General features: G+C 40.6%; 1 protein-coding gene across 1 annotated transcript in view; it reads right to left on the minus strand.

Moving 5' to 3' along the window:
- Window positions 1–12,853, minus strand: part of aplf (aprataxin and PNKP like factor) — a 57,660-nt gene extending 44,807 nt beyond the window's left edge. The window contains exons 1-3 of the mRNA XM_060831854.1: window positions 12,610–12,853; window positions 9,454–9,525; window positions 156–316 (exon numbers count right to left, since the gene is read on the minus strand). Of these exons, the coding sequence (XP_060687837.1) occupies window positions 156–316; window positions 9,454–9,525; window positions 12,610–12,693 (317 nt within the window). The 5' untranslated portion in view covers window positions 12,694–12,853. The remainder of the gene's footprint in view (window positions 1–155; window positions 317–9,453; window positions 9,526–12,609) is intronic.
- Window positions 12,854–12,900: the final 47 nt, after the last annotated feature.

Here is a 12,900-nt window from a genome sequence, read left to right on the forward strand (position 1 = left end):
GTCCTAACCTTTACAATATCAGAATGGGAAGTCAAAGGTTAGATAATGTAATGCTGTTAACTTTCTGTGAAAACATCACACCATTAATGTTGAATGCATTCATATACAGAGATATGATTACTGTTCATTTGCTTCTGATTTAAAGATTAAGTCACCTTAACGTCTGTTCGAAGCTGGGTAAGATTACTTTGAATATGTATTTATCTGGCAGTAAAGAAAAACAGTCTCCTGGGTTCAGCCAGTGCCATTCATCCTTAGCCAGGGGCAGAAGCTGGTCTCCATTTGATGACCGATAGAAGCATGGATTGGTGTGTAACTGGAATAAAGAACAGAGATGAGCAATACCTGATGCAAACTGACATCCTAACAATACTAAGTGGTTAAATAATGCACCGTTTCTCTATCTTGAGTCCAGAAAGGCTTTTCAGGAGGTCCACAAAATAGTTAATTCACCCTGCCACAGCTCACCTGTTGCTGAAATTATTAAATCATGCTTCTGTTAGCCAGAATTGATTTATAAAACAAGATTTACAAGGTGGAGTTGACCATTAGGCCTTAGAACCTGTCTGGACCACCATTTGATAAGATCATGAATGATCTAATTGTGGTTTGAGGTCCACTTCCTAGCCTGCCCATCACACACCCATCTCCAATATTACTGAAGTAGGGATACAAGTGATAATTGACAGTTAAGCCTCAAACTTTCAACACAACTGGCAAACATTAATGAGTCCGAATCATTGTTTCTTCAACCACAGATGTTGCCTGACTTGCTGAGTACTTCCTGCATTTTCTGTTCAAATTGCTGGTTTCAGAGGTTTCATTTTTGGAACTCCAACTATTTTTCCACAAAAACTGGATCATTTGTCTTAACAATAGCCATTGCAGAGACAGCAGTTTACAGGGGAAATTGTGTGAGTGACAAATAGCTACCATGAGATTTTGTGTTACAAGTTCACATAGGAGGAGGAGAAAGAGATTTGGATCACTGAGTCACACAGCACAGAAAGAGACTCTTCGGTCCAACCAGTTCAGGCCGACCATAATCCCAAACTAAACTAGTCCCACTTGCCTGCACTTGGCCTATATTCCTCCAAATCTTTCCTATTCATGGGCTTATCCAAAAGTGTTTTAAACGTTATAACTGTACTGCATCTGCCATTTTGTCTGGAAGTTCATTCCACACACAAACCACTCTGTATATAAAAAAAAGTTGTCCCTTGTATCCTTTTTAAATCTCACCTTAAAAATACGTCCCCCAGACTTGAAATTCACCATTATCGGGAAAAGACACTTGCCATTCACCTTATCCACACCCATCACGATTTTAAGAACCCCTATAAGGCCACCACCTAATCTCCTACACTCCAATGAAGACAGTCCCAGCCTGTCCAGTCTCTCCCTATAATTCAAACTTTCCATTCCCAGCAACAGCTCAGTAAATGTTTTCAGAGCCCTCGCCAGCTTAATAATATCCTTCCTATAACAGGGCAACCAGAACTGCACACAGTACTCTAGAAGAAACCTCAAAAATGTCCTATACAACCTCAACATAACTTCCCAATTCCTATACTTAATGATCTGAGTAATGAAGGCAAATACCTTCTTAATCACCCTGTCTACATGACATAAACTTCAAAGAATTACATGCCCGAATCCTTGGGTCCCTCTGTTCTACCACACTTCCCAAAGCTCATCTTTAACTGTGTAAGTCCTGCCCTTATTTGTTTCACCAAAAGACAATACCTTGCATTTATCCAAATTAAATTCCATCTGCTCCTCTTCAGCCCATTGACCCAATCGATCAAGATTGGTTTGTAATTTTCGATAACTTTCTTCACTGTCCACTATACCACCAATTTTGGTGTCATCCGTAAATTTACTAACCAGATCTTCTATATTCTCATTTAAATCATTTACATAAATGACAAACAAAACACCGATCCCTGTGGAGCACTGCTGGTAACAGACCTCAAGTCTGAAAAAACAATCCTCCACCACCAATGTCTCCTGCCAATAAGCCAATTACATATTCAATTGGAAAGCTCACCCTGAATCCCATACAATCTAACTTTACTAATTAGTCTAGCATGCAGAATCTTTACCAAGACTTTACTAAAGTCCAAGAAACAATGTCGCCTGCTCTGCCCTCAACAATCATTTTGGTTACTTCCTGTGTTTACTCTTTGCAGCCGGACACTTCTGCTATGCTGTTCACAAAGGCCAGCATTCTCTTCCCAGGAACCAATCAACATGTTGTCAGGCAGTCATTGCTTAATATACAATTTATAATGCTCCTGGAAATTTTATTTTTAAAGCTGCAAACATCTCTGCACAATCTTCATGGCTTAAAACAATATATTTTCCCATTTTAAGTCCACAGTCTAAAAAAATGGCCTTTACATTGACTAGGAGAAAGTGAGGACTGCAGACACCGGAGATCAGAGTCAAAAGTGTGGTGCTGGAAAAGCACTGGTCAGGCAGCTTCCTGATGAAGGGCTTATGCCCAAAATGTCAATTCCCCTGCTCCTCAGATGCTGCCTGACCTGCTGTGCTTTTCCAGCACCACATTCTTTACATTGACTATAGTCGGAAATTGAAGTTGGACAGCTACATAACTAAAGGTAGTAGGAGGGTTTTAGTAACTTGAGGATCAAGTGGGATTATGTAGTGGACAGTTCAGCTGCACAGGCTTCTGCTACTTCACTGAATAGTAAAATGGATAATCTATGGGACAGAATGACATTAGCGGTCTCTGAGTTGAAGAAATAATAATGACAACTTGTTCTTGCCCCTAACGACAGCCCTTGGATTGGTCAAGCCACAGATTGTTACAGAACTCTATGTCATCCAGAAGCCTGTACTCAAAAAACATCTTTCACCATCTGACCGTGAAAAATACAAAACCTGAAACCTCTGAAAGGAAAGAATTTCAAATCAACATCTAGTTCTACCCAATCAGCTACAGAATCAAACCATCATTCTTCAGACATTGTGTCAACATTGCTAAAATAAAAATCAGAAGGATCAAACTTGTATAAAACTTATTTTAAAAAGCTATCTGGTTCACTAATGCCATCTGGGAAGGATATCTGCCATCTTTATCCAGCCTTACCTACATGGGATTGCAGACCCAAAGCAATGTTCTGCCCTCTGAAATAATCGAGCTGTTCACTTGGTTCAAGGCAGTTATGGGTGGGTAACTCTCACACATGAAAGAATTTAGACAAGTATGACCAGAATTTTGGGTTCAGATTCCATAATTCCATCTTTCCTTCATGTAGCAGATCAGTGACTGGAAACTAATAAGTCAAGTTCTATTTTTCACTACGCTGGTTTTGTGACTTTTTTTTAAACAAACGCCTTCTGGAGTTTCAAATACTTACAACATATCAAGTGATATGGAATCAAATACCATCTTGCTTTGCTGGAACATGCTGTAGAGCCTCAACAGTTCTACAGTAAATAATGCAGAATTTCTCAACACAAAACAAGCACGTTCATGTGTTACAATCACCAGTATTTACTTTGAAACAAATTCGAACAGACTTATACTAGAGAAATATCATCTTAATGCAGAAGGCCTGAATGGTCATCAATTGGACTATGCTAATCATTTGCCATTAAGGTTTAAATTGAAGGGAAAAGAGGTGTATGGTGGACACTTAATTTTCATGAATTACCACAAGTGGTGGGCATGTTTAAGAGTTTAATTTTCTAATTTAACAAAACGTATAAATATACTACAAAAAAAAAGTCCAGATATAAAATTCTCTACTCCTGCTTAATCATTACCTTGCCTTCATTTATTTTCAGCAAAACTTTACAATATTAATAAAAATTAGGCCCATATTTTAATAGTTTCAGAATGGTCTAAATAATTAATCATAACTGGTTATTGGTTATCCTTCAAAAAATTCCAATTTATACAGGAACATTGTAACATAAAACACATTTGCACAGGTCTAAAAAGAAGTTATCTTAACACAGTGCTGCATTAGAACAGATTAAATCCCAAGGGTATGAAGACCCATCCTGTCATTTTTATTTATAGGTTAAATAGATCCCACTACAGAAGGCTGCTGTTTTGTTTCTCCAGAGTTAATCTTAAACATGAAAAATCTAAGTGATATAAAACAACAGTTGAACTGAGATAATGTTATTCATGTGTTTATAAATTTTATTTATGGATTCTGCTGCAGAAACCCATATCCATACTTGTGTTCTTTCTAAATTCCACTATTCAGTAAGATTTTAATAATGCTGGAAATGCTCAGCAGGTCAGGTAGCATCTTTGGAGTCAGAAACAGAATTAACATTTAAGGTGTGGGGCGAACCTTTCATCAGGTCCACTATTTGAATATTCTGCAATCAGCATCTAATTATCCATCCCTTGTAAATTTTGGCTTGCCCAAAGCTCTACATTTCATCCGGTTTCCTCCCACAGTCCAAAGATGTGTGGGTCAGGTGAATTGGCCATGTTAAATTGCCCGTAGTGTTAGGTAAGGGGTAAATGTAGGGGTGTGGGTGGGTTGGACTTCGGCGGGTCGGTGTGGATTTGTTGGGCCGAAGGGCCTGTTTCCACACTGTAAGTAATCTAATCTAATCTAATCTAATACCTTGTAATAAGTACTACAGGGTACTTACTAATCAGCCCTGTGATCTCTTAGCTGGATTAGGAACTAAACTTTATAAACTGAAAATTGAAACCCCATTTTAAAATCCTTCCAGTACATTACAATACCTTACCCTAACTCTATAATCTCTCCAGCCTGAGGGCAGAGAAATCCTTTCATACCTGCAACTGCAATCTCTTGCTCAGTTTATATATGAACATACAAATTGAAGGAATAGGCCATTCAGTCGACGTGAGACTAGAAGAGCACAGCATGTCAGACAGCATCCAAGGAGCAGGAAAGTTAACGTTTCCTGGGTGAATGGAAAGATTCTTGGTAGTGTGGATGTGCAAAGGGATCTTGAAGTCCATGTACATAGATCCCTGAAAGTTGCCACCCAGGTTGATAGTGCTGTTAAGAAGGCATACCGTATGTTAGGTTTTACTGAGAAAGGAATTGAGTTTCGGAGCTGTAATGTCATGCTGCAACTAGTGTGGCTGCACCTTGAATACTGTGTACACTTCTGGTCGTCCCCTTACAGGAAGCATTGGAAAAGGTGCAGAGGAGATTTACCAGGATGTTGCCTGGTCTGAAGGGAAGGTTTTATGAGGAAATGCTGAGAGACTTGGGTTTGTTCTCATTGGAAAGAAGGCTAAGAGGGAATTTGATAGAGACATACAAGATGATCAGAGGATTAGACAGGGTAGACAGTGAAAGTCTTTTTCCTAGGATGATGACGTCAGCGTGTATGAGGGGGCAGAGCTACAAATTGAGGGGTGATACATTTAAGAAAGATGTCAGAGGCAGAATCTTTACTCAGAGCGGTAAGGACGTGGAATGCCCTGCCTGCCAATGTAGTTAACTCAGCCACATGAGGGAGATTTAAACAATCCTTGGATAAGCACATGGATGATGATAGGATAGTGTAGGGGGACGGGCTTTGATTAGTTCACAGATCAGCACAACATCAAGGGCTGAAGGGCCTGTTCTATGCTGTATTGTTCTATGTTCTACGTTCTAAAACCTTTGTCAGGACTGAGGAGGGGGAAGAGGAAGGGGAGCCCAGATGTAAATAGAGGGAGAGGGGCAACACTTCCTCCAGCGTCAACCCCATCTCTCCATTTACTTCTAGGTTCCCCTCCCCAGTCCTGACAAAGGTTTTCGGCTCAAAACGTTAACTTTCCTGCCCCTTGGATGCTCTCTGACCTGTTGTGCACTTCCAGCCTCACATCTATTGACTGACTTCTGGCATCTGCAGTCCTACTGTCTCCCTGTAGCACAGGCCATTTAGTCCCTTATGCTTGGTCCACTTTCCAGTAAGATCATGGCTGATTGGATTGTGACCTCTACTCCACTTCCCCATCTACTCCAATACCCTTTGAACCCCTTGTTGTCAAGAAACTATCTCTGCCTTAAAAATATTTTATTCATCCTGCCTCTATCAAACTTTGGGGAAGACAGTTCTGCAGACTTTCAACTCTTAGAAACAAATTCTCATCTCCATCTTAAATGAGAGACATCTTTACTTTTAAACTGTATTCTTCTAGTTTATGTCTTGCCCACAAAGGGAAACATCTGTAAAACTTGAAAGGGTTCAGAAAAGATTTACAAGGATGTTGCCAGGTGTTATGACACAGGGTAAACCCTCCTTCTTAATTTAAAACCAGCAACACAGCAAAGATTTATCCAGCGCATTAATCTGTAAAAACTTGAGTTGCCAAGAACTATTTAAAGTAAAATTTAACTTTATTTCTTTCAGTATAACAAAAAATAATTAACTAATACTATTTATCATTTCTTCCTCTAACTTATCTTTTACCTTCCCTTCTATTACACTAGTACGATAAAACTCTCAATTAAAAATTTACAAAACTACACTTCTTATCTCAAACCAGGCAACTTTTGTTCTTCTATTTGGATCTCCTGTGTCTTTTTTCCTTTTTCTTAGAAATTTCTGTGTCACAGGTTACTGATTGAATAGGTCCTTTTAAGAAAGCTATTTTTCGAGCAGTTTGTTTACAGGCTTGGCTTGGCAGTTCTCCTCCCAACTGTTCAATTTTCCCCAGTCTTATACCCCCAAAGCATCAGATTGTGTCATTGGCTTTTAAGATTGTCAATATATTCAATTCAAACTGGATTGGAGTTTGATAGTTTTCAGGGTATAGTTTAAACTAATTGGCCAAATTCAAATTTGTTTTTGTCTCCAGGCAACGAACTAATCGAGTTGCTCGACCCAATGTTACATTGTTACCTTATTGAGAACACTTGGTGCTGTGTCCAGTAGTTCTGCTGCTTTTAACTCTTTTAAAGTATACACATATCTTCATAACACAGAGTTGGAGGATTTGAGCCAAAGGGAGAGGTTGAATAGGCTGGGGCTGTTTTCCTGGAGCATCGGAGGCTGAGGGATGACCTTATAGAGGTTTATAAAATCACGAGGTGCATGGATACGGTAAAAAGACAAAGTACTTTGCCTAGGGTGGGAGAGTCCAAAACTAGAGAGCATAGGTTTAGGGTGAGAGGGGAAAGATTTAAAAGAGACCTTAGGGGCAACCTTCTTCACACAGAGGGTGGTGTGTGTATGGAATGAGCTGCCAGAGGAAGTGGTGGAGGCTGGTACAATTACAACATTTAAAAGGCATCTGGATGGGCATATAAATATGGGCCAGGTGCTGGCAAGTGGGACTAGATTAAGTTGGGATATCTGGTCAGCTGGACGAGTTGGACCGAAGGATCTGTTTCCATGCTGTACATCTCTATGACTCTATCCTTTCAGCATCCACCAGTCAAGTACCCTACTTCACTATGCACTGTTAGCAATCATAGCCTTCAACTCGGTCAAAAGCCTGGAAATCTCTTCCCATTAGCACATTACTGCTGCAGCAGTGCAAGACAGCAGCTCAGCACCATCTTTTCAAGTGCAATTAGATGCCTGTATGAACAAAATAAACAGAAACTGCTGCAACCCTAAGTTCTGCAATTCTCTCCCTATCCCAACTTTGTCCTTCTTCAACATCTACCTATTCTCAATCTGTCCTGAATCTCATGCCCCTCAATGTTACATCTGGTCTGACAACAGATCCCATGAAGTGTCTGAGAATACTTCACTATATTAACGACAATATATATGCAAGCTATTGCTGCAGTAGGCACTATCTAAATGCAAGCTCTTGCCATAGCAAATATAAAGTTCTACTCAAAGGTGGTTTAGAGGTCAGTTGAAACGAATCAAAAATATGGCCTGGTTCAGAAGTAGTGTCTTTTTTTACAAAATGATTGGGAACTAGCTGCCCTCTACCAGTAACCTGGTGCAAAACACCTTGCAGAACTTGATTTACTTTCTAGCAAAGTATTCTATTTTTCTTTCCCGAGTAATACCGAGATTTTAAATAAAAATCACGCATAACAATTACAATATTTGTGGAAAAGATAGATCATTGACTTAATTAGACACAGGAAGAAATGTATTTGCAGGTTTAAATTTATCAGGATTTAATGCAGTCTGCATAATAGATATCAAAGTCTAAAATGACAAACATACTTTTTTTTTAAACACATTTTTGAGGATTATAAATCAAAATTTTCTTCACCTCGTGATGGCAGCAATTGTAGCTAATGTACATGTATTCTAACTCCCCTTTTAGTTAATGGCCCACAGACATACTATCAACTTGACCAAAGATAATATCTGGTCAGTATAATTGTCATTCTGCTGAAAATAAATAAGTTACAATTTTTAAACATTGGCAGAGACACCCACAAACGCATATAAAGCATTACATTTTCTGCAAATATCAATTGCGTGTTTTGGAACTAAATCCTTTGCTGTCCCATTTAGATGATAAATTAGCATCACAGGGATGAGCAGAAGTCCAAATAAATGTGACAAACTTTCAAAATGTCACTTTCATAAACAATAAACAAAAGATTGAATAATTATTCAAAGAATCTACCACAGCATTAAATCTCAGTATTCAAAGCTGAAAAGCAAGCATGAATTTCTCAGCTCAAAGACTTGGATCCCAGTATAAAAATATGGCCTGGTTCCTGAAGAAGGGCTTATGCTCGAAACGCCGATTCACCTGCTCCTCAGATGCTGTCTGGCCTGCTCTGTTTTTCCAGCATCACATTTTTCAACTCCCAGAATACTGTGTTGATGACAGAACACCCAATTTTTGCCCTCCAGTATGTTTGAGCCATTCAGAAATTAACCTTTGTTCTACTTCATATTTCCTTCTATTATCCATTCTTGGGAGGTGGGTATTGCTGGCTGGATGAGCACTTATTGTCCAGTCCTAATTGTTCTTGTGAAGGTGCCTTCTTGAACTGCTGAATCGGTACACATACAGTGCTGTCAGGGAGGGATTTCCAGGTTTTTTTTGACCCAGTGACAGCGAAGGTAAAACCATCGGAACCAAGAGTTGCACGTGAAATCGGCACAGTCAGAATTTGTGAAACACTCTAATATGAATTGTGCTTTTGTTTTCACTAGGGCCATGAGGACTGATGCACTGTGTATCTCAATATTGCAGAATAGGAAAAGCGCCACTAATGTTCCCATATGAATGTGGATTTAATAAAATCCAAAGTAACTTCTGTAGAAGCTAAGTCATAAAATGAAGCCAATCAACTGACACAGCACTGCTGTAATGCTGAGCCATCACAGAAATCGATGAAGGTTATAATCTTCCACACTCAGTATTCCCAGACAGAACACCATTTAAGGACTAACTAGGCCTGACTCTGATGCTTTAAGAGATTAGGTGGCTAATCTTACTAGTTATAAAGTATTATCTATATTTGCAGAAGTTTCACTATTAGATAGAAACCTACTCACTGGTTTGATGCGCAACTTCCCATCGAGCACTTCCAGCAGACCATGATTCCTGGACACTCGTTTATCAGAAATCTGAAAATGAAAGAATCCATCAAAAGAGTTACATATGATTACCACAGCATTGTAATTGTATCTTGAATGCTAAGATCCCTAACTGAAAATAAACTAAGAATAGTGTAAACCAGAGCAGAACATTTGTTAGACAGATAAAACAAGCACAGAAAATGCCATGAGAGGAGACATGTGAAAAAGCAGAGAGATATGTGGGTTCAGTGACTGGCAGTGGTAATGCCCCATAATTTGTCTCTGTTCTCGGGCCTTGTCTCTTTAAAATTGCAACACAGCCATCTTCAAGGGAATGCTGATTGTCCACACCACATTCCTAATTGCAGCAAAGCCCTTGGGTAATGTAGTGAGTACATGGCAGTCCTTTGGGCCGAAGAGCCTGTTCTATGCTGTATTATTCTAACCTACTGGAGATTTTTGGCCAAGAGAAAGGAAGAGTGACGGCTGACGAGACTGTCTTAAGTTCAGCAACAATATGCTTGCAGTTTCCTCATCTGAGATGAGGGTGCAGGCAGTGGGCTTCAGGGAGACAACTCATTGAAGACAGATGAAGCAGGGGGTTATCTTCACTTTCCATGATGATTCTGTAAGGAGAGCCCATTCTGACAATGACTGATGCTGTACAATCAGATTAAAACAAGAAACAGCAATGCCAATACGCATGCCTTAGACCGGAGAAAGATGGCAAAAACTGAAGTAAACTAGAGGGAACAATTAACATCAGAAACAGTGATGTGTCTTCTACTGGTCAAATTTATGAAACAGAGTTCAGAATGACTGGGCAAATCAATGATTGCTGGTTTGTTAATTGCTGGAATCTGGCACCTGGGAGAGGTTTTTGTGTGTGTAACAAAGGAAATAGGATTGAAAGGGGTTAGTTATATACGAAAAATAGAAAAAGTTCAGTGGGTTTAGTTTCATAAGAACTAGGAGCAGGAGTAGGTCATCTGGCCCTTCGAGCCTGCTCCGCCATTCAATAAGATCATGGCTGATCTTTTTATGGACTCAGATCCACATACCCGCACTCTCTCTGTATCCCTTAATTCCTTTATTAGTTCAAAAATAATCTATCTTAGCTTTAAAAATGTTGACACTACTTCAGTGGGCAAGGAATTCCATAGATTTACAACCCTCTGGGTGAACAAGTTCCTTCTCAATTCAGTCCTAATCTGCTTTCTCTAATTTTGAGGCTATGCCCACTTGTCAGAGTTTCACCCACCAGTGGAAACATCCTCTCTACTTCTACCTCATCTATCCCCTTCATAATCTTATATGTTTCCATAAGATTCCTTCCTCATTCTTCTGAATTCCAATGAATATAATCCCAGTTTACTCAGTTTCTCTTCATAAGCCAACCCCATCAACTTCCAAATCAACCTTGTGAACCTCCTCTGCACCCCATCCACTGCCAGTGCATCTTTTGTCAAGTATGGAGATCAAAACTGTACACAGTACTCCAGGTGGAGCCTCACCAGCACGCTGTATAGCTGCAACATAACCTCCCTGTTTTTAAACTCAATCCCTTTATCAATGAGGGACAAAATTCTATTTGCCTTCCTAATTACCTGCTGTACATACAGACCAACCTTCTGTGATTCATGCACAAGGACACCCAGGTCCCCCTGCATAGCAGCATGCTGCAAGTTTTTACCATTCAAGTTACTTTTTTTTATTTTTACTCCTATCAAAATGTATGACTTCACATTTATTAACATTGTATTCAAGCTGCCAGACCTTTGCCCACTCAAAGTATCTATATTCTTCTGCAAATTTTCAGTCCTCTGCAACTCACCTTAGTGTCATCTGCAAACTTTGACACTATACATGTCCCCAACTCCAAATCATTTACATAAATTGTGAATAATTGTGATCCCAACACTGGATCCTGAGGCAGACCACTTGTCACTGATTGCCAGGTAGAAGTACACTCCTTCATCCCCACTCTTTGCTCCCTGTTAGTCAACAAATCTTCTATCCATGCTAATACTTTACCATTATGCCATGCATCCTTATCTTACGCAGCAGCTTCTTGTTTGGCACCTTGTCGAATGCCTTTTAGAAGTCTAGGTGCATCACATTCACTGGGTCCCCGTTGTCCACCGTGCCTTTACAGAGTTCCAAAAGATTTGTTAAGCATGACCTGCCCTTCATGATCCCATGCTGTATCTTCCCAATGGGACAATTTTTATTGAAATGCCTTGCTATTTCTTCCTTGATAATTGACTCACCATCTTCCCACAACACAGGTTAAGCTAACCAGTTTATAATTTGCCATCTTTTGTCTATCACCATTTTTAAACAGTGGGGTCACATTTGCTGTTTTCCAATCTGCTGGGACTGCCCCAGAGTCCAGTGAATTTTAGAAAATTACCATCGGGTGCACTTGCTATTTCTCCCGCCATCTCTTTTCGTACCCTGGGATGCAACCATCAGAGCTAGGAGACTTGTCTATCCTTAGCTCCGTTAACTTGCCCAACACTACCTCTTCTGTAATAATGATTGTTCCCATGTCCTCATCTACTTTCACCTCTGTCAGTTACTGGCCTGTTATTAGTGTCCTCCACTGTGAGGACCAATACGAATACCGGTTCAATGCCTTGGCCATTTCATCATTTCCCATAACTAAATGCCCCTTCTCATCCTCTAAAAGAGCAATGTTAATTTTAGACACACTTTTTCATTTTATATTAGCGAGTTCTGAGAAGAATTGTTACATATACTTTATTTATTTATAGAAACCTTTGCTATCTACCTTTATACTCTGTGCTAGCTTTTTTTTTCTCATGTTCTATCTGACTTTTCTTTATAGCTCTTCCTGTTGACCTTTAAAGTTTACCCAATTTTCTGGTGTCGAGTTGATTTTGGCCACTTTGTACGCCTTTTCTTTCAGTTTGATAACCTCACTGAGACACCCCTGGCAGATTACCCTTTTTCTGGGAAGGGGGTGCCCCCAGGAAGTGGTGGGGGCGGGGAAGAGGTTCGGAAGACCGAGGGAGTGAGGGGACTGGGGCAGCTGCTGAGCCGCATGGGGCTGCGGGAGGGAGGAGGGACGGGCTGCGGGAGGGAGGGGATATGTAGGAGGTCTCTCACCCGGAGCAGGGGGCCGCGGCCTACGGCGGTCAGGCCTCCCGCTAGAGCGATATTCCCGCTCCCGTCCTCTGGCTCCAGTTCCATCCTCCTCCCGTTCCTGGGAAGATGCTCACATTCCTCCCGCTGCTCTAAGGTGGCGCTCACCGTGCGGCCCCAGCACAAACTGTCCCTCCGCTGGGACCGGGAGAAAGAAGAAGCGAAGAGTACCGTCAGAACTCCCCTAAACTACAACTCCCAGGAGCCTTCGCGCCCGGCCGCCGGCCCCCGCGCGCCTGCGTTCTGCTGACGGCT

The sequence above is a fragment of the Hemiscyllium ocellatum genome, chromosome 10, assembly GCF_020745735.1.
Source record: "Hemiscyllium ocellatum isolate sHemOce1 chromosome 10, sHemOce1.pat.X.cur, whole genome shotgun sequence".
In the NCBI taxonomy this organism is placed as follows: Eukaryota; Metazoa; Chordata; class Chondrichthyes; order Orectolobiformes; family Hemiscylliidae; genus Hemiscyllium; species Hemiscyllium ocellatum.